General features: G+C 41.6%; 1 protein-coding gene across 1 annotated transcript in view; it reads left to right on the top strand.

Annotated features, from left to right (window-relative positions):
- Positions 1–3830: 3830 nt before the first annotated feature.
- Positions 3831–20101, top strand: part of KAT6A (lysine acetyltransferase 6A) — a 122046-nt gene continuing 105775 nt past the window's right edge. Inside the window, 2 exon segments of the mRNA XM_017885315.1 lie at positions 3831–3951; positions 6638–7562. Coding sequence (XP_017740804.1) covers positions 6963–7562 — 600 coding nt within the window. The 5' untranslated portion in view covers positions 3831–3951; positions 6638–6962.

Genomic DNA, 20101 nt, shown 5'->3' with positions numbered 1-20101 from the left:
AATACAGATGGTAAGCAATGAAAAATTCTGACATATGTATAATTTAAACCCTAAAAGAAAAGGAGAGAGAAGAGATAGTGACCAAGAATTTCCTAAAAGATATAAACCCACAAATGCAACGGACTCCGTGTACACCCATTGCACTCACGAACCTAAGTAGGACAAATACAAAGAAAACCACATCTAGACACATCATAGTAAAGCTGTTGACAACTAAAGATAAGAAAAAATCCTAAAGGAGTCAGAGGCAAAAAGACATTACTTTCAAAGGAATAAAAGGGAGTGATAGAAATCAGAAGACAATGGAAAAACATCTTCAGAGTGCTGGGGAAAAAAAACAAAAAAACAAAACAAAAAAACCCTGCCAAACCAGAATGCTATACCCAGCAAAAATATGAACGACAATGCAAAGTTTTAGGCAATAAAACCCCACAAAAAACAAAAAGTAAAAACTCAAACAACCTTGGAGAGAACTTGTCATCAGCAGACCCACTGTAAAACAGAGAAATTATTCAAATAGAAAGAAAACCTTCCGCCAGAAGCACAGAAACACATATTGGAATGAAGAGCAATATAAGGATAAATATGTAGGTTAATCTAAATGAGTATTTATTGAACAGAACAATAAGTATAAATTCTTGTGGGGCTTAAAATACACAGTTAAAATCCATGACAACAATAAACACAGAAGGGAGATGGGTAGGTGGGAGACAGTATTTTAATGTCTTAGCATTACTGGGGAAGTGATAAAAGTAATTATTTATTAGAAGGTAGTAAGTCAAAAAGCAATGTTGTAATCTCTAAAACTAGTAATGTATAATTTAAAAATTAATAGAGGGGTTAATGATATAGTTAAAATATTTTAATTAATTCAAAAGAAGGCAAAAAGCAGAGAACAAGGGATGTGAAATAGGTGATCCAAAATAAATGGTAAGAGGTTGGGCATACATCCAAATATACCAGTAATTATATTAAATGTAAATGGACTAAAGATTTTTTCTGTTGAAACCAGGACAGAGCAATCTTCCAATTTCAGGCTGGCATGGACTCTGTATAAGACATAATTAACAAGTACAAGTGAAAAGGCAGGGATTCCTAGAGCAAAATATGCAAGGGGGAAATAACCTTTAGCTGCCAGCTCCACAGGGCTGAATCAGAGTAAAGTTTGAGCTAAGAAAAACTATCCTTTCAGAGTGCAGATTGCTTTTAACTTGCAAATGATGAGGACTTTAATCTGTCTTTGTTGCAAGATTTTTATTTTGAGAAGACCTCCTGAATGTGCCATTTAGTTATGCAAATGTAAAGCACAGATTCTTTATGGAAGCTGTGTGAAAAGCTCAACTATACTTTGTTGTTACAAATTGTTTTAAATTCTTGCTACTGTTTAATCCCCAGTTTGGTCTTTTCAGAGGGATGGCTGTGGCCAGTTTTCTTCCAAATTATCCAAAAGTAAACACAACTCATCTCTGTATTATTTTTCTTCTGAAGGGCACACTATAGTCTCACATGAAGAACTCATTGTCTTTGTATTAATATGACTTTACCTGCCCTCTTTGGGAAATAAAAATCTGCCTATTCTACTAAAAGAGAACATATATATATATTTTTTATTCCTGGAGGTGATTTCATTACAAACGGGGGCCATTTTACCTGAGAATGTGTCTATCTGATTCATCCAGGATGAAAGAGATCCTTTCTATTGGATTATCATGTATTCCAAATTTCTCTACTGCTTTGGAGATGGGGCTTGGAAGTAGGTGATGAAGGGCAACTCAGTCAACCTCACTACATTACACTTCTGTTTCTGTCAGTGTCAGGATATTGATTTGGCTGTACCATCATCTGAAAAGTTACTATTCTTATTGAATGGCCCAGAGTCTATGGTATGGAAGGTAGGGGGCTACGGATTAGAGTGGAGACGGGACAGATAGAAAAGTTTGGGTTCTCTCTCGCTGGGTCTCCCAGGCTGGAGTGCAGTGGCGATCATAGCTCACTGCAGCCTGGAACTTCTGGCCTCAAGCAGGCCTCCCGAGTAGCTGGGCTACAGGAGCGCCCCACCACGACCGGCTTTCTTAACGGCTTAAAAAATTGTTCATTCACGAGCGACATTTTTTTTTTTTTAACTATCTACTACAGTACTTGTACAACATTATTCTAAGCGCTGGAGATGCAAAGTCATTATAGGAGAACATTTACCAGGAAATGTATTCGGAATATATAGATAGATAGACCACATATAAGTCCAAAATGAGTAGAGCAAATGATACTACTACAGAAGTTCAGAAGAGGAAGTCAGCATGGAAGTTAAGGCAATGGGTGAGAGGGAGGCCCATAAAAGCTAAAGCTGAGATACAATGAGGTATTGGGGGCGACAGTCTAGGTGGGGTCGGTCGTACAGGGTTGGGGACAGGGCAGATAAAGGTCTGGCAGCAGGATACACTTCCATGTAAACGATTGAACAGTTAATATGTCTTTTTCATGTCTACTGTCTTTCCAGTGAATGCAGGAAAAAAAAAAAAAGTATGACTCGGCCAGGTACAGTGTCTCACACCTGTAATCCCAGCACTTTGGCAGGCCGAGGAGGCCGGATCACTTGAAGTCAGGAGGTCGAGACCAGCAGCCTGGCCAATATGGTGAAACCCCTTCTCTACTAAAAATACAAAAATAAGCCAGGCATGGTGGCGGGCGCCTGTAGTCCCAGCCACTCGGGAGGATAAGGCAGGAGAATCGCTTGAACCCGGGAGTTTGAGGTTGCAGTGAGCCAAGATCGCACCACTGCACTCCAGCCTGGGCGACAGAGCGAGACTGTCTCAAAAAAAAAAAAAAAAAAAGTATGACTCAATCTCTGCATCAGATAGTTTAAACTAAATGAAAGGCAAGCCAAAGAAACGTCCATGCAGCCAGTAGAGGACAGGCAGGCCACAAAGTGCCTGCTCCTGGTTCCGCTCTAAGTATGGACACGAGCTCTGCACAGGGCAAGAAGAGAAGACCGGCTTTGGAATAAGACAAATCTCAGTCCCAGGCTCAGGTGTGCGCCACACACTAGCTGTGTGACCTTGTCCAAGTCACATGACCCAGGTCTGTGTAGTTTCCCATAAAATAGCTCTAGTGAGGTCCAAGAACCCTCTCAGCTGCTGGGGGAGGGAAAAAATGAAGTCACTGCTGAAAGGCTTAAGACGGGTGCCGCTGGTTCCACCCTCTCCCCAATCTTCCCACCAACAGAAGAGAGCCGTCGGTGGCTGAGACGAGCAGCCAGGGGTGAGGACGGGAAATCGCCTCCTCGCAGCCCCTCAGGCCCCGCCCTCGGGCGGACCCCGGTCTCGGGCTCCGGACAGTCGCTCTGCAGGCAAATGAGTGGGGAGGGAGGGCTCACTAACTGTAAACAGACGCCGCCGAGAGTTCCCATCCTGCGTGGCTGCCGGATTTCCGTGCCACACTGAAGCCACCCCACCCAGGCGCCTGCCCTCAGTTTCCCCAGTGGTGGCATGGGGTGCACCAGCTCTTCTCCCGGGTCGCTGTCTGACTTAAACGCGTGAGAAGGTACAGAAGGAGGCCACGCTCAACGGCCTCCAGCCCCACCGAGTCCTCCTCCCACCCTGGCTTTGGCCTTTTGTACCGGCCCCACGTGACCCCGCCGGCCGGCTCTTCCCTTCTGCCCCGCCCCGCCCTCCGGCCTTTCCCGGCTCTCGGCCCAGCTCTTCCCGCTCCCGGCCGCCCCCCTCCCGCGCTGCCGGGCCTCCGCCTCCCCTCGCCTCCCGCCCAGGCTCTTCCCGCTCCCTCCCCCAGGCCGCCGTTCCCTCGCGACGCTCCCCTCCCCCCGCGGCTGTTCCGCCGCCTCGCCTCCCCTCCCCCCGGCTGGAGCTCACTGTCTCCAAGATGGCGGCCGTGTCAGTTTGGGGCATCTCGGCGGTCCGGCCCGCGTCTCCGGGATCCGGGCTCTACTTCCTCCCGGTAAGTAGCCGAGGGGCCGTCCCCGGCAGCCTCTGGCCGCCCAGCCCGAGGCTGAGCCGCTCCAGGGCCCACTCCGCTGCCTCGCGGGGTCGGCGGGCCGCTGCAGTTTCCGACGCGGCATGCGCCGCCTCCGCTGCTCTGCGCCAGGGGCCTCGCGGCTGGGGCGCCGTGCCGGAGTGCTCCGCGCGCCGCCCCGCGCCCCCGCCTGGCCCCCAGCCCGCGGCCCGCGCGCCGCGCCGGCCCGCCCGTCCCGGGCCCCTCGCCGCCCACCCGCCGGCCGGGCCCGCCCTGGGGAGCCCGGGCGGGGTGGGCGGGCGGCGAGCGGCCAGGCCGCGAGCCTCGGCTGGCGGGAGCGGCGAGCCCGTCTCCCTCGGGGCGCGGCCACCCGCCCGCCGCGCGCGTGCCGGCCGGGGGCCGGGGTCGCTCTCTCCCCGCGCTCGCGGGCGCTCGTGCTCTGGCTCGGGTTCCGGCTCCGGCTTGGGCTCTGACCGGGGGCGCGGGGATCCGAGCCGGGCTGAGGCAGCGAGCGGGGCTGACAGGCCGGCGGGTGTTGTGGTGCGAGGCGCAGCACGTGTGGTGTTGTGTCTGCCGGGCTGTCAGCCCCGCCGCCGAGGGGAGGCCGGGCGCCTGTCAACCTCGCCGCTTGGCTCAGTGCGCTACTGTCAGGCTCCCAGCACCCCGCGCCGCCCTCGAGCCGGCCCCCAGAGCTTAGGGTGCGGAGCTGGGCCGGGGCGATGCACCGGTCTGAACTCCTTCACGTGATTTCATTGTTAACTTGTGCTCTGGGTCTGTTTCCATCGCGTGGAAACGGCGTAGCGCCAGTCGGCGAGCTGCGGGGCTGTGCCGATCCAAGTTTTTAAAGTTTCTCGCTCTTTGAAAAGAGAGCGCGAAGACGTGTTTGGGGGTGGGGAATGGGGACGGGAAGGACTGTCGGAAGCGAGTTGCGCTCGCTTTAGCTGCTAGCGTACTTTCCGGGAGTTAAGATCCGAGGCTGCAGACGCTTGACTTTCCGAAGACCGGGAGACTGATGACAATCCCGGCCGGAAAGACAATGAGTGACTGTCACTCATTTTTTTACCTGCGAAACTTAGTCAATTAGGACGTTCGTTCCCAGCTTCTTAAACTCAGGTTGTAGCTTCTCTTTTAGTTTAGACTTAATATCTGTATAATGAACTTGCTTGGAGTAATAATACTCTGATATCTACCCTCTTGAGACCCTCACCAAATTGAAGCATAGCTGTCCCAGGGGGCTTCTATTTAGGCAGCTAATTTAAAAACAAATCTTGGCTCAGATTTGAATGTTTGCTTCACTCTTTTCTTTCCTATCAGAGTTAATAGTAATATCTCTTTCCTAGTGTGTATTAGTTTTCCGTTTGATTTTAATGTCACCACTAAGAATAGTTGCTGTGGGAGCCATTTGTCTAGCATTGTTTATATTGTAATGCAAATGATCTCTAGAATGAGAGCAGAAGTTCTAAAAAACACTCAGTTAAACTTAGTTTTGGAGGTAAAAGAGTTAGATTTAGAATTCAGTATTTTAGTGATTAAATAAAATTGCATCTACCAGATTCTTTTGTAAGGATACTGACTTTGATTCAGAGAGACAGTACATTTGTGTTTATGTTTTATTAGTGTTCGTTTCAGGACAGCAATCTTGAATTTATATCTTTATTATTTGGGTGTCTCTTTAGACCCACAAGTAGCCAGTACATTTCTTTTTCTGTACTGTACATTTGATAGGTAGTATGTGCGTTGACCCCAGTGATGCTGGGCCTTCCTCACGTCTAGTTTTCCTGACTATGGATTACTTATATGCAGTTTGACAGTTGTGACTCTCTTCAGCATATGAATAGAAACATCTTAGTTTGGGTTAGGAGAACCTATCAGCATATAATTCTTAAAATTTGAATGTAAGGAAACAGTTTGGGTTAGGAGAAACTATCAGCATATAATTCTTAAAATTTGAATGTAAGGAAACATCTTAGTTTGGGTTAGGAGAAGCTATCAGCATATAATTCTTAAAATTTGAATGTAAGTGAATTATTGTTAAATTCAGGCAGCACTTTCACCCTAGGCTATTTTCAATAGTATTTTTGTTTCCATTAGGAAAGATTAAGGTAATACTGTACTTAAATTATAAACTGGGCATGCATATTGTATTCATTGTTTCTTTTCATATAAGAAATAGCTAAAATTTTCTCAATCGTTTTCTGCCTATCTTATTGACTGTTTTTGTCCACTCTGAATGTCTAGAATTTTGAAAGGTGAAAGATTCACTCTTACTTTCATTGCAGGATTCTTTCTACTAATCCAGATACTTGTTGAAGTGCTGACTAGTTTCTTGGGGAAAGATGTCAAGGAAGAGTTGAAATTCCTAGACTGGTGAGCAGAGATTGCGGAGTACAGAATAGCCATCACCCCTTCTGGTTAGTGGTAGCTTAAGGTCGTTCTTAGAAAACTCATCGTGTTTCCTCATTGTATCCTAATTACTCATCTTTTTTTTTCTTTTGTTTTTTATCCCAGTGGTTTACATACATGATTGTTTTGGAATGTTAATAGATAAGTTTGGAAATTCGCAAGGGTGCCCACTCAACACTTGCTGTTTGATTGCTTTAAGATGAGGATGCTTATTTTCGTTCGAAATAGGTGTTGGCAGAAAACTGACCTTGTTTTCATTGCTTTTCAGGCATAAGATGCACATTTTTCTGCTCTGAAGCCGGGAATGAAATATTCTTGAGTTCTTACAGCTTTATGACGAGACCTATGTGTGGTGCTATTGAGAAATTCGTTGGGAAGTTGGAAGACATTTCAAACAACAGGTTGCTTTGGTTTCTATAGTACAATTGGGGAGGCATTCTGTTTTGTGAAAGGAGGAAGGACTTAGGCCAGAAAACTTGTATGCTATGGTTAACTGGTTCCCAGCCTCCGAGAATCTTGGTTTCCATGGTGTAAAACTTACTCAGCATCAGGATAAGGGATAACGACTCTATGGATATACAGAATCCTTCACCATGGTAAAACTCGCAAACCCGCTTTATACTGAGTGGATTTTGGAGGCCATCAAAAAAGTGAAAAAGCAGAAACAGCGTCCTTCAGAAGAAAGGATATGCAATGCTGTGTCTTCATCCCATGGCTTAGATCGTAAAACTGTTTTAGAACAGTTGGAGTTGAGTGTTAAAGATGGAACGATTTTAAAAGTCTCAAATAAAGGACTCAATTCCTATAAAGATCCTGATAATCCTGGGCGAATAGCACTTCCTAAGCCTCGGAACCATGGAAAATTGGATAATAAACAAAATGTGGATTGGAATAAACTGATAAAGCGGGCAGTTGAGGGCTTGGCAGAGTCTGGTGGCTCAACTTTGAAAAGCATTGAACGTTTTTTGAAAGGTCAGAAGGATGTGTCTGCGTTATTTGGAGGCAGTGCTGCCTCTGGCTTTCACCAGCAGTTACGATTGGCTATTAAACGTGCCATTGGCCATGGCAGACTTCTTAAAGATGGACCTCTTTATCGACTCAACACTAAAGCAACCAATGTGGATGGGAAAGAGTGTTGTGAGTCTCTTTCCTGTTTACCTCCAGTGTCCCTTCTTCCACATGAAAAGGATAAGGTAAGAATGGCATATGCCTCCGGGTTTATAGAGCTGATGATATAGGATGCTACAAATTCACATTTCTGGGAAGTTATATTCAAGTTTTTTGTTTGGGGACTTAGTGGAGTCATCACCTCTGGTTTTTTATTGGTGAGTTGTAGCTGAGAACATAGATTTGTTCTGGTACTTTGAAATATTTGAAGCCTAAGATTAAAAATGTAGAATGTTAATCTTCCTAAAAGAACTTCTTTACATTACAATGAAAAGTGGCATATGAGTTTAAAACCCTTTTTTTAAAACTTTTTAAAAATTATTTTGCTTGAGGAGTAGTCCAGCATGAGACTATAAAGTTTTTAACTAAAGATTCTTACAATGCCTTACTACTGGAAGTTGATGAGCAGCCAAATCCTGGAGACTTGAATTTGAAACAAGCAGATGACTCTGAGAACCTGTCTTTTTCTATTTTCCATTTTGTTGCAGATTACTCGTTAGACAGGAATGAGACAGATTCTCATGACCCATAGGCGCAACTAAGCAAACTTAGCAATTCTTGTTTCTGCTGTTTGTATTATAGCTTTCTATCATGTATTATGGTTTTGCATATGATCAAGTCCTAAATGTTGTTATTTATGACAGCTGTAGTTGCATGGGACAGGAATACAGTATCCTGAATTAGAAGAGTTCTGGAGGGCCTGGTGCAGTAGTTCATGCCTGTAATCCCAGCGCTTTGGGAGACTGGGACAGAAGGACGGCTTGAGCCTAGGAGTTTGAGCCCAGTCTGGGCAATATAGCGAGACCCCATGTCCACCAAAAATAGAAAATTAGCCAGGTATGGGCACACCTGTAGTCCTAGCTACTTAAGAGGCTGTGTTGGAGAGGATTGCTTGAGTACAGGGGTCTGAGGCTCCAGTGAGCTATGCTCTCACCACTGCACTCCAGCCTGGACAACTGAGTGACACCTGTTCTAAAAACGAAAAGAAAGGTAAAGTTCTGGAGCGTTGGAAGTTTTGATGCCCAGATGTATACTTTACTCTGTTGTGTTTTAGGATGTTATTGTGTATAGTTGAAAGTATGACTTCTTAAACAGTAAATTTTGGTGCTTAAATAGATATTTGGAGATTAGGAGAATTTTGTTAGTACCTGTTTTTTACATTGATCTAGTATCTTAGCTGTAAATTTTCTTGAGGTGCTCTGAATTATAGTTCCTTGGAGAGCAGTGATGCTTTAGGTTGCTGCACATCTTGGTAGACATAAGTAAAATGGTCTTCATTTTGCGTAAGATGATAAAGGGTACTCCTAGGGTGGAAAGATGGTAAAGTAAACATTGAATGCATTTTGAAAATTTGAGATTTGATCTAAATTTGTTGTATCATTCGCAGCCCACTGAATACCTGGAGATTTTTCTTAAACAATTGAAAATTAACAGTATTTTTCTTTGATGAAATTTTTAGAGATCTATTCTAGGGTTCAATTTTCCCTGTGAACACTGAAATAAAGCATAATCTTGCTGTTATTACCCTTGAAATGATTCTCATATAGTCATGAATTGACAGAGAATCTCATTCATAAAATGGCTGTATATAATTTGAGCATTTATTAAGAGTATTTATTAAAAATTCAAGGTAGACAAGTAATTAAAATGCTTTATTCTGTATTTTAGTGCTGTAAGAAATCTTACCTGTAGAAACTTTCTTTATCACATGTGGCTGAAGTTAAATACAATGATTGGATTTCTACAATTATTAAATGATCTAACAGGTTAACTGCCTGGAAACAGGAAATAATTTATAGTTAGATCAATTCAGTGCCATACTTGTGAAGTGGATGTTATAAGTTCTTGTTAGGACACCGGTTTGCTTTTACTTATTTTTGAGTCGGAGTCTCCCTCTGTCGCCCAGGCTGAAGTGCAGTGGTGCAGTCTCACTCACTGCAATCTCTGCCTCCCAGGTTCAAGCGATTCTCTTGCCTAAGCCTCCCAAGTAGCTGGGATTAACATACACCACTATGCCTGGGTAATTTTTGTATTTTTAGTAGAGACGGGGTTTCACCTTGTTGGCCAGGCTGGTCTCGAACCCCTGACCTCAAGTGATCCACCCGCTTCTGCCTCCCAAAGTGTTGGGATTACAGGCATGAGCCACCGTGCCTGGCCTGTTGTCTGCTTTTATTGTAATTACACTTGCTTGAATTATCAATAGATATTTTAATTTTAAAAAATATTAGCCATATAAAAATGTCATTTGAGCATATTTTTAAAAGGTAGTCAGTATAGTATAGAGCAAGACAAATCCAAGTCCTAGAACCCTGGGATTTTACTTTTGGAAGGGACCCTGAGAACTGTCTAATCCAACAGTCCTTATTTTGCAGCTGAGCTAAGGAACTTTGTTGAGGCCATTTCGTAGCACCTTTGCATTAAGAAAAGTTTAACTCAGTAGAGATGTGCTGTTTTGCTTTGACTGGAGTTCAGTGGTGTGATCTCAGCTCACTGCAGCCTTCGCCTCCCAGGTTCAAGCGATTCTCCTGCCTCAGCCTCCTGAGTAGCTGGGAGTATAGATGTGCGCCACCACGCCTGGCTACTTTTTGTGTGTGTGTGTATTTTTAGTAGAGACGGGGTTTCACCATGTTGGCTAGGCTGGTCTCAACTCCTGACCTAAAGCGACCTGCCGACCTGGCCTCTCAAAGGGCGGAGATTAATTGGAATGAGCCACTGCACCTGGCCCCATTTGCTTTTGGAGAAATAAAGTGAGAAAAACAAAAGTGATTTAATAATTGAAAAAATGAAAAAGAAATACCCATTTGCTTACATTGCTTTCATATATAGTTGTTTTTTTTTTTGAGACGGAATTTCGCTCTTGTTGTCCAGGCTGAAGTGCAATGGCACTTGGCTCACTGCAGCCTCCACTGCCCAGGTTCAAGCAATTCCCTTGCCTCAGCCTCACAAGTAGCTGGGATTACAGGCATGCACCACCATGCCCGGCTAATTTTGTATTTTTAGTAGAGACAGGGTCTCTCCCTGTTGATCAGGCTGGTCTCAAACTCCCAACCTCAGGTGATCCGCCCACCTCAGCCTCCCAAAGTGCTGGACCGCGCCCTGCCTGTAGTGTTGTTAACTGAAGTAACTCAATTTAGACATGTGGAAAAATAGAGTTTGTTTCTTTGAGTAAGTAGACTTGTATGTGTACTGATCTCTTTGGAAAACTAATTTCATGATAACATATATTAAATTAGAGTTGATGAGCTCTCTTCTGTATTTTTAAATGGAGTCTTATTTTCAGTAGTGAATTACCTGTGTGACTTCCCCCAAAGGTATGAAAAGTTTACATTCAAAATCATAATACAGTGAATTCTAGGATGAGGGATTATTCCTTTGAACAGATTATCTCTGCCCCTTTAAAATTGTATTTTAACTATTTTCTTCAAACTACGCAATCAGTTCATATGCAGAATTGATGGTTTGCTGTTACGAACCTAGATGTTCTCAAAAAAAAAAAAAAAATTATCCGGAGTTTATTTGACAGTGATGGAGAAAGGAAGGTGTATAGGTCAGAAGTAGTTTCACTTTTAGGCATTAATTGGTTCAGCATATAGTCATTGAACACCTACTGTGGACCAGGCACTCTGCTTGGAACAGAAACAGTTCTGTCTTCTCTGGGATGCTAATGCAGGTATTTCTATTAACCTGACCAACTGTAAGGTGAAGATGAAATTTAAAGACGGCGTGGAGAAACTTGAGCAAGTTCCTCTTTACTTTTTCTGGTTTCAATTCTAACTTTTTTTTTTTTTTTTTTTTTTTTTGTGATACTAACCTTTGGAAGGAATTGTATGTTAGATTTTCAGCAGTTAAGTGGTTTTGATCCTTTTGGGAGATCAACTGTGTTGGAATACATTTAAGAGGAGTTTTTGTGAAGACATTTGAACTTTAGTGTATTCTTCTCACATTGATAAGTACTGAGGAGAATCCATGGGATACTATGATTAAAAGTTTTTAGGCCGGGCCTGGTGGCTCAGGCCTGTAATCCCAGCACTTTGGGATGCCGAGGGGGGCAGATCACCTGAGGTCAGGAGTTCAGGACCAGCCTGGCCAACATGGTGAAACCCCGTCTCTACAGAAATACAAAAATTAGCCTGGCATGATGGTGGGTGCCTGTAATCCTAGCTACTCGGGAGGCTGAGGCAGGACAATCGCTTGAACCTGGGAGGCGGAGGTTGTAGTGAGCCTAGAATGTGCCTCTGCACTACAACCTGGGCAACAGAGCAAGACTCCATCTCAAAAAAAAAAGTTTTTAACCCATGTTATAAGGGAAATTTTTGAGCTAACTTTAGAGTGTGGTAGTTCATGGTGAGTTTATTTGTTTGTTTATTTGCTATGTGCCAGGCGTTACTTTAATGCTGTACGTATATTAACTCATTTAATCCTCTACCATAACTAGCTACTGTTAGATTAGCTAGCTATTAATAAGGTAACAGTATTAGCAGTGAAATAGGTACTTTTATTTTACAGGTGAAGAAACTGAGGCATAAAAGAGATTTCAGTAACTTGCAGAAGTCACACAAATATTAGGTGGCAGAACTAGGATTTGAATTTGGGCATTCTGGCTCCAAATTCTTTCTGATAGCCATACTGACCACCTCTTAGGAGCAGTAACGTATGATGGCTATCACTGCACTCAAGTACAAACTCGTGAATGTCCTTGGTGTTAACTTCATAGCACATTTCCTAATTGTAAAAGGACAAATTCCCCACCCCCCTTCATTGTTTGTGCCCATTTTTCTTTTTTGCAGAACAGATTTGAAAACTCACTTTGGACCAGTGACAAGAATGTGTTAGGAACCAAAGATTATGAGTAATCTAGTTTTGTATGTCTGAGGTCCATTAAAAAAAGTTTTTGCCTACATGCCATTTTTTTTCCCTTAAAGATAATTTCTATGCTTACTAGTTTTCATTTCAGTTGTCACTAACATTTTCTGATAGGCATGGTAGGTAGGGATCAGTTGTATGGCTATACCAGAGTGCTTTAAGTTGGGACAGAAATACTGCTTTCCTTGAATCATGGGATTATAGGTGAGGAGAATAGTGTGTAACTGGCTTAAATAGCAACTTCCTCCTTGTAAATTTCTTTTTGATATATAGATATTACTGTAAGGTAATTTGTTGCATCTACTTCACTTATTCATTATTTATTTAGCGAACATTTGAATGCCTGCCATGAACAGTGGATTTAGGACTTAGGTCCTGTGAGGGGATTAAAGCAGACAGAATAGAGATACAAAATACATTTTTTGAAAGCCTTTTTTAGTTTATGAACTGTTAATTTTTTTATATTATTATTTTTTCATACCAATTAAGTGTCATGACTTTGAGAAATAATTAGATGTTTAGTGGGCAAGGCAATTATTTGAGATTGTGATGGTCCATTTAAAAAATTATCTTTATATAGTGAGTCTTGGAAAGATTCAGTTTCCTTCCAAGAATAATTTTCACCTTGATTTCAAACTTCTGAGTTCATTTTACACACTGACATAATTTACTTGAATATATATAGTTTGTGTTCTGTATTACTAGCCCAGAAAAGTATTCTCTTTCATGGTAATCAGCCAACTCATTAAAAGTGTTGTTATTTGGTGGCATAGTATTTTGGAACAGAATTATAATTTGGTAAAGCATTCAGTTGGAAAGGGAAGAGAGGTATTGTCAACTAATGCTATTGTTCAGGTTACTCCCAGCTGGGTAACCTGGAGCAAAAAGATCCAATGATAAATCTCTTTCCTTTCACTCTAAGTTACATCTCAATATGGTCAACTCTTAGTAGAATCAAACTTATTTTGTTTTATTGGAATTTATATTTTAAATTATAGAGTAAGTAGAGCTGGAATTTGACTGGAATTTAGAATTTAAATTTTTGATGTAGAGATACTGATTAAAATGTGGATTTTTTTTTTTTTTTTTTGAAAGATGGAGTCTTGCTTTGTTGCCCAGGCTAGAGTGCAGTGGTGCAACCTCTACCTCCTGGGTTCAAGCGATTCTCCTGCCTCAGCCTCCCAAGTAAGCTGGAATTATAGGTGCACGCCATCATGCCCGGCTAATTTTTATATTTTTAGTAGAGATGGGGTTTCCACCAGGTTGGCCGGGCTGGTCTTGAACTCCTGACCTCATGAGCTGCCCGCCTTGGCCTCCCAAAGTGTTGGGATTACAGGCGTGAGCCACCGCACCTGGCCAGGGATATATTTTTAAGTTACTGAAAGTTAAGAGTGATAAAGTTTTGATTTAGCTATTTGGAAATGACCTTTATAGTAGAGTTGTTTCACATTTTATATGTTAGAATCATGGTATTTTATAATTGTTAACCAATGTAAGCTTGGAAATTTCAATTTCAGATTCTTGCTTTGATACTATATAGAAAGGCAATGGATAGTTGTCCATGCTGTTAAGTTCAGGACTACATGGACTGCTTGACAGAATGATTGTTCACTTTGGAAAACAAAAAAACAAAATATCTTCTGAAAGCAAAAGATACAATATTGAGGATACAGTGATGTGGAAAACATAGATATTATAATATCACGTATGAAATGGATTGATCTCAATAATTGTTACATTTAATAATTTAAAAATTTTTTATGACATACATTTCTTTGTTTTTCTTTTTTTCTTTTTTTTTTTGAGAGTGCAGTGGCCTGATCTCAGCTCATTGCAACCTCTGCCTTCCAGGTTCAAGCAATTCTGCTGCCTCCCCCGCCTGCCGGCTGTGATTACAGGCATATGCCACCATACCCACCTAATTTTTGTATTTTTAATAGAAACAGGGTTTCGCCATGTTGGCCAGTTCTGTTCTGGAACTCCTGACTTCAGGTGATCCGCCCACCTCTGCCTCTGCCTCCACCTCCCGAAGTGCTAGGATTACAAATGTGAGCCACCACGCCCGGCCCATGCCGTACATTTCTGACATCATTGTTTATACCATTTGTTTGTGACTCCAACTGTACCAGGAGCAGTGGGCTAGAAATAAAAATTTGTTACTAACAAGTCATTGAGGTGGATTAATTATAAATCTGGTTAGGAATTAACTTTGTCTCAGCAGATTTATTCTTTAAAATTCAGAAATTGAAAATAACCCCGAGATATGTTGTAAAATAGTATCTGTTTAAGTACAATCAGCTGTACAGTTTTTTTTTTTTTTTTTTGAGACAGAATCTCACCCTGTTGCCCAGACTGCAGTGCAGTGGCGCATCCTTGGCTCACTGCAACCTCTGCCTCCAGGTTCAAGCGATTCTCCTGCCTCAGTCTCCTGAAGAGCTGGGATTGTGGGCATGCTCCACCACGCCCAACTAATTTTTGTATTTTTAGTAAAGATGGGGCTTCACTGTGTTGGCCAGGCTAATCTTGAACTCCTGACCTCAGGTAATCCACCTGCTTTGGCCTCCCAAAGTGCTGAGATTATAGGTGTGAGCCCCTGTACCTGGCCAAGTGTACAGATTTTTTTGATCATCTAGCTCAAATGATTTTTGGTAATTTTCAGCCCATGACACACCCCGAAATAAAACTACTGAGCTACTAAAGCTTGGGTTAGCCATTACTAATCCAAAGTTCTATACCAAACCAATTTTTCTTTTCTTTCTTTTTTTTTTTGAGACAGAGTCTTGCTCTTGTCGCTTAGGCTAGAGTGCAATGGTACGATCTCGGCTCACTGCAACATCCACCTCCCAGGTTCAGGCGATTCTCGTCCCTCAGCCTCATGAGTAGCTGGGATTATAGGCACCCGCCACCACGCCCGGCTAATTTTTTGTATTTTTAGTAGAGACAGGGTCTCTCCATGTTGGCCAGGCTGGTCTCGAACTCCTGACCTCAGGTGATCCACCTGCCTCGACCTCCAAAGTGCTGGGATTACAGGTGTGAGCCACCACACCCCGCCACCAATTTTTTTTATACTTACAACCTAGACATTTTTCTAGCAACTGAGTACTTTACTGTTTCTTGGTCTACCTTCCAATTGGTGAAATAAAAGAAGAAATTAATGAAGACATCAGGTACCACAAATGGCTTCAGGAATAGAAATCTAGAGGATCTAACCATCTTAACTTCGTTTTTTCTTTGCCCTGTGTCAATAGGCTAAGGGAATGTAAAGAGTTGCTTATAGAAACCTATTAATAGCTAACATTTGTTAAGGGCTGATGATGTGTTGGAGACTTTTTTCTTTAAGTGCTTTAACATGTACTTTCTTATTGAAGTCTCAAAAGAACTCTGTATGGTTAAGTTTTATAGGCATATGAAGTTTATTTAATAGGTCTTTAATAGTATTTAATAATACAAGTTTTCATTATGTCTTATAGAAAACTAAATGGAAAATGAATATAAGGAAATACAAAATACATTAAGTTTCTTTTTTATCCTTGCTGCCTGTTTTTCTTTGGTTCATCCTGGACATGTGGGCCAATACTTTTTTTGTTACACTTAGGTTTAATACTAGGAGAACAAATACATAACAGGAACTGTGATGAATCTGCAAAGAAAATTTATATCATTCAGTCTTGTTGAAGCTGTAAGAATCTCCTTAACATCTTTTAGAGTTATTTTCTCTTTGCATTTAAAGTTTTAGAGAAAGTATATTTGTCATACCGACTTGGTTCTTAGCTATGTAAGAGGACTAAAATCTAGGTGCCAAATTTGCTGGTTTAAATAGAATTAAAATTTGTTTTTTTCTGGTGACCTGGAGAGTGTTTCTTAAAATTATAATAATGAGTACTTTTCATGCTCTGATTTATGTATAGGAATTATTAAGAGCTTCATTCTGATAAAGTTGTTTACCAATTGGCTACTCAGGGGTGGAGTCATTTCACAAACGATCTGCAGCGAATGAATTAGACCAGGAGTAACTTCACCCTTCTGCTTGTCCCAGCTGGAGCAGGATTAGGACTCATTCAGCTGCAGCTGGTTCCCAGGAAAATGAAAGCAGTTCCTTCTGGTTTTTTCCTTTCACATGAAAGTCATAGTTCCCAACAGATGGCTTTCATCAGCCCTGTACATGTATCTTTAAATTCAAGGCCAAGGAATTACTTTCAACCTCATTAGGGAACAGGTGAAGAAACCGTTTGTAGTGTGGCACTGTTTTGTTAGGGGTTGAAATTAAGCATAGAGATTACAGTAGTATGCCATTCCGGGTCAGAATAAATTTTAACTATCAGCAATTAAACAAAATAAGACTGCTAAGGAAAAGTAAGTCTGGCTGTAGTGTTGATTGAGGTATCTTTTATGGTTTAATTCTATTATACTTACAAAATACAGATTATTAGAAAAAAAGACTTGTATTTTCTGCGTTTTATTGAATTTTATTGAGCCAGTAGCACTCTTGGATCACAGTGATTCTAATCTGATTTCACAAATAATAGGGAAATTTGAGAGCCAAAGACATTGAAATGTCTTGTCCAGTGCCACACAGCAAGTTAATACCATCTGGGAGAACTGGTCAGGCCCTTCTCAGTTCTGTGCTTTTTTCATTATGCTGTAGTACTGCTTTATGGCCTGAGAGAGCAGTGAGCCTAAAATAATGTAGTTAGAATTCTCTTCCTTAATGGAAACCATAGAATAAACCTTGTCTAGAGAATTTTGGTGATATTGTAAGCCACAAGTATTTAAGTCTGCTATTTCAGTGTGTGAAAATAGCTATACACTCTTGTTAGAGTTTTGAAACAACTTTTTGGGAAAAGACTGTTTTCTTATGGCCGAAATGAGAGGAATCAAGGTTTTCTTAAGTTGTTGGCTAAATATTAGAAGAGGAACATGTTGAGCTATCTTAATGCTGGAAGAAAAAGTACTCCTTGAGTTTTGGAAAAAAAAGTCAATTTAAAGGTAAGTCTAATTTTCAGTAGGTCTACAACACAAATGACCTCTGAGTGACTTGGAAGTTGGTTAGAATTTAAAATTCTTGAGACTGAGCTAGAGATAGCAAGGTACAAACCTTTCTATTGATGAAGTAATTTTTACCAAAGACGTTAAATATAGGTGGACCAAAAGTATATAGTCTAGCACTTCTATAAACATAGTGTCTGGGAGGAGCTTGAAAGATTTGTAATGTTACCTGTAAACAGACTGTGTGGGGAAGACCGCAGACAGCACCTCACTTTTTCTTTATTGGTCTTTATGACTAACACTTCATCTCTGCATCACTTGTGCTTTGTTGTAAAACTTAACAAGTGTGTTAGAATAGTGGCAAATAAAGGTTAAGAGTGAGGACAGTTATTTGTAAAATAACTGGGCGATTTTAAGATTATAGGTGTAACTTGTTAAGAAGAAGATAACTGGTGTGGAAATAAAATCTGGCAGCCAAAAAAAAAAAACTTTTAATGTGTGAAAGAATATAATAGTTGCTTCTTTTGCCATTTACCATTTATGTAGAATAGGTGATTCTGCAGATCTAGAGGTGTTGTCAGACTTGTACTATGGGCTGCGTTTTCCTCCAGGGAATTGTGAACTGTAGTTGACCTGGAGAGCTGCTAAGTGTTGGTTTTCAATTCTTTGAGCTTAGTGAAGTCTAGGTTCCTTTTTTCTTAGTCATTGCTTAGTTACAGCGAGGCATTTAACTCCTGAGTTTTCTAGAACCTTTAACAGAACTCTCAGAAACATTATTATTTTTGTGTGTGGAGTGTGATTCTGTACTTTAATGGTTTCCTAATTTTTCTATTCAGGGCATCTTTAAATATCTTAGTATTTAGACCCTCTTTCACCATCTTCCTGCCTTACTTTTTTCCATGCCACTCAGTTTTTCTTTAATTCTGTAATATAAATCCAAAGCCCTATTCTTTGGAAAGCAGTGGTTCCTGGCACTAACTTCACTTTAGCATTACCTGAGGAAGCTTAAAAAATAAATACCAAACCAGTTAAATTTGACTAGTACTGAGGCCCAGGTTTCAGTTTTTTTTTTTTTTTTTTTTAAGAATGTTTATCTGATGTGCAGTTGGGGTGAAGAACCATTGCTCTAATGCTTAGAACAAACATCTCTGTAGTGGGGACTGGCTAAGAGTCAGGAGACAGAAGAAGCAGGTACTTTTTAGCCTCATAATTGACATTCAAACAAATAGATGAAATAGCATACTTCACACATACCCTCATGAACACACTGTGGACCCAGGACAGTGTACTTCTGGAAATATACATTCTGTTTTATTGTCCTCCCTGGCTATAACTGCTCTAATCTTCCACCTTTCTTTCTCCTTACCCTCACTGCTTTATCTCATGAAGATCTTTTGTGGTATATAGTTGCGAGAAAGTTACCTGCATGATTCCGACAGGTGCCCTCCCATCACTATGATGCTGTTCTCATTGCTTGGCCTTATGGCACATCCTCACTCAGTCAGTACTCCTGCATCATGTTGGCAAACTCCAGCCATTTACCTTCTCTGCTGTTCTTTTTTTTGAGACGTATTCTTGCTCTGTCACCCAGGCTGGAGTGCAGTGGTGCGATCTCTGCTCACTGCAGCCTCCATCTCCTGGGTTCAAGCGATTCTTCTGCCTCAGCCTTACAAGTAGCTGGGATTACAGGTGCCTCCTACCACACCTGGATAATTTTTATATTTTTTTAGCGGAGATGGGGTTTTACCATGTTGGCCAGGCTGGTCTCGAACTCCTGACCTCAGGAGATCCGCCTACCTCGGCCTCCCAAAGTGCTGGGATTGCAGGCGTGAGCCATTGTGCCCACCCTGTCTGCTTTAACTTTGGGGGAAATCTCATGACCATGTGGTGGTGGGATGCCACTTACAAATTTGTGGCCTCCAATCTCAACTCTACCCTCTGTTTGAAGATGTATGTCTGTGTATAGTCTCTTCTGTCTGCAGAAATTCAGTATTTCCTCCTACCTTTTTTTTTCTCATTTTCAGTAGATACTCTCATATGCTACATCATAGAGATAATGGAATCTGTCCAATTGAGTTCGTTGAGTTTATACCCCCTCATGCTGTCCTAAATACATCTGTGCTTATTTCTGCCCCCTTTGCTACCTTCTCATAGGACAGTGAAAGAAGTGTGAAAGGCTCATCTCTCCATTCTTTTTCAGGACCCCATTCTCTCCTACCTCAGGGGCCGTGTGCCATCAAAAGTAGTCACATTTTTTGACTCGATCTTTCTCTCTCAGTTCTTAGTCCTTAGCCAGTGGAAGCCTCTCCTGTTAGAGTAAAAACAACCAAAAAACAACTGCAGATCCTTCTTTCTATGTATACCCTGTCTGTTTCTTTTCATTTTTAAACTTCTTGAAAAAAGTCTATGTTCATTCCACCTCTGCTGCAGTCTGGCTTTTGGCCCTAGAGCAGCACTATTTGAAACTGCTCTTGTGGACAGTTTTCAGTCTTATTTTACCTGAGCTCTCAGCTGCATTTAGGGTTCATTGACCATTCATTCTTCCCTTTACTCTGGGATAATTCTTAGATGTCTCCCCCGTCTTCCCATCTTTCTGGTAATTCTTTTGCAGTTTATTGACATTTTATCTTTTGCCTGTATCCTAGATGTTGGATTCCCTAAGGTTCTGTTCTTCACTCGTTTCTTATTGTTTCAACTCTCCTGAGTTGTCTAGACC

This window comes from Rhinopithecus bieti, unplaced genomic scaffold, assembly GCF_001698545.2.
Source record: "Rhinopithecus bieti isolate Rb0 unplaced genomic scaffold, ASM169854v2 scaffold_13689, whole genome shotgun sequence".
Taxonomy (NCBI): Eukaryota; Metazoa; Chordata; class Mammalia; order Primates; family Cercopithecidae; genus Rhinopithecus; species Rhinopithecus bieti.
Note: the sequence above shows the minus strand (reverse complement) of the source record. Positions and strands in the feature narration are given on the sequence as shown.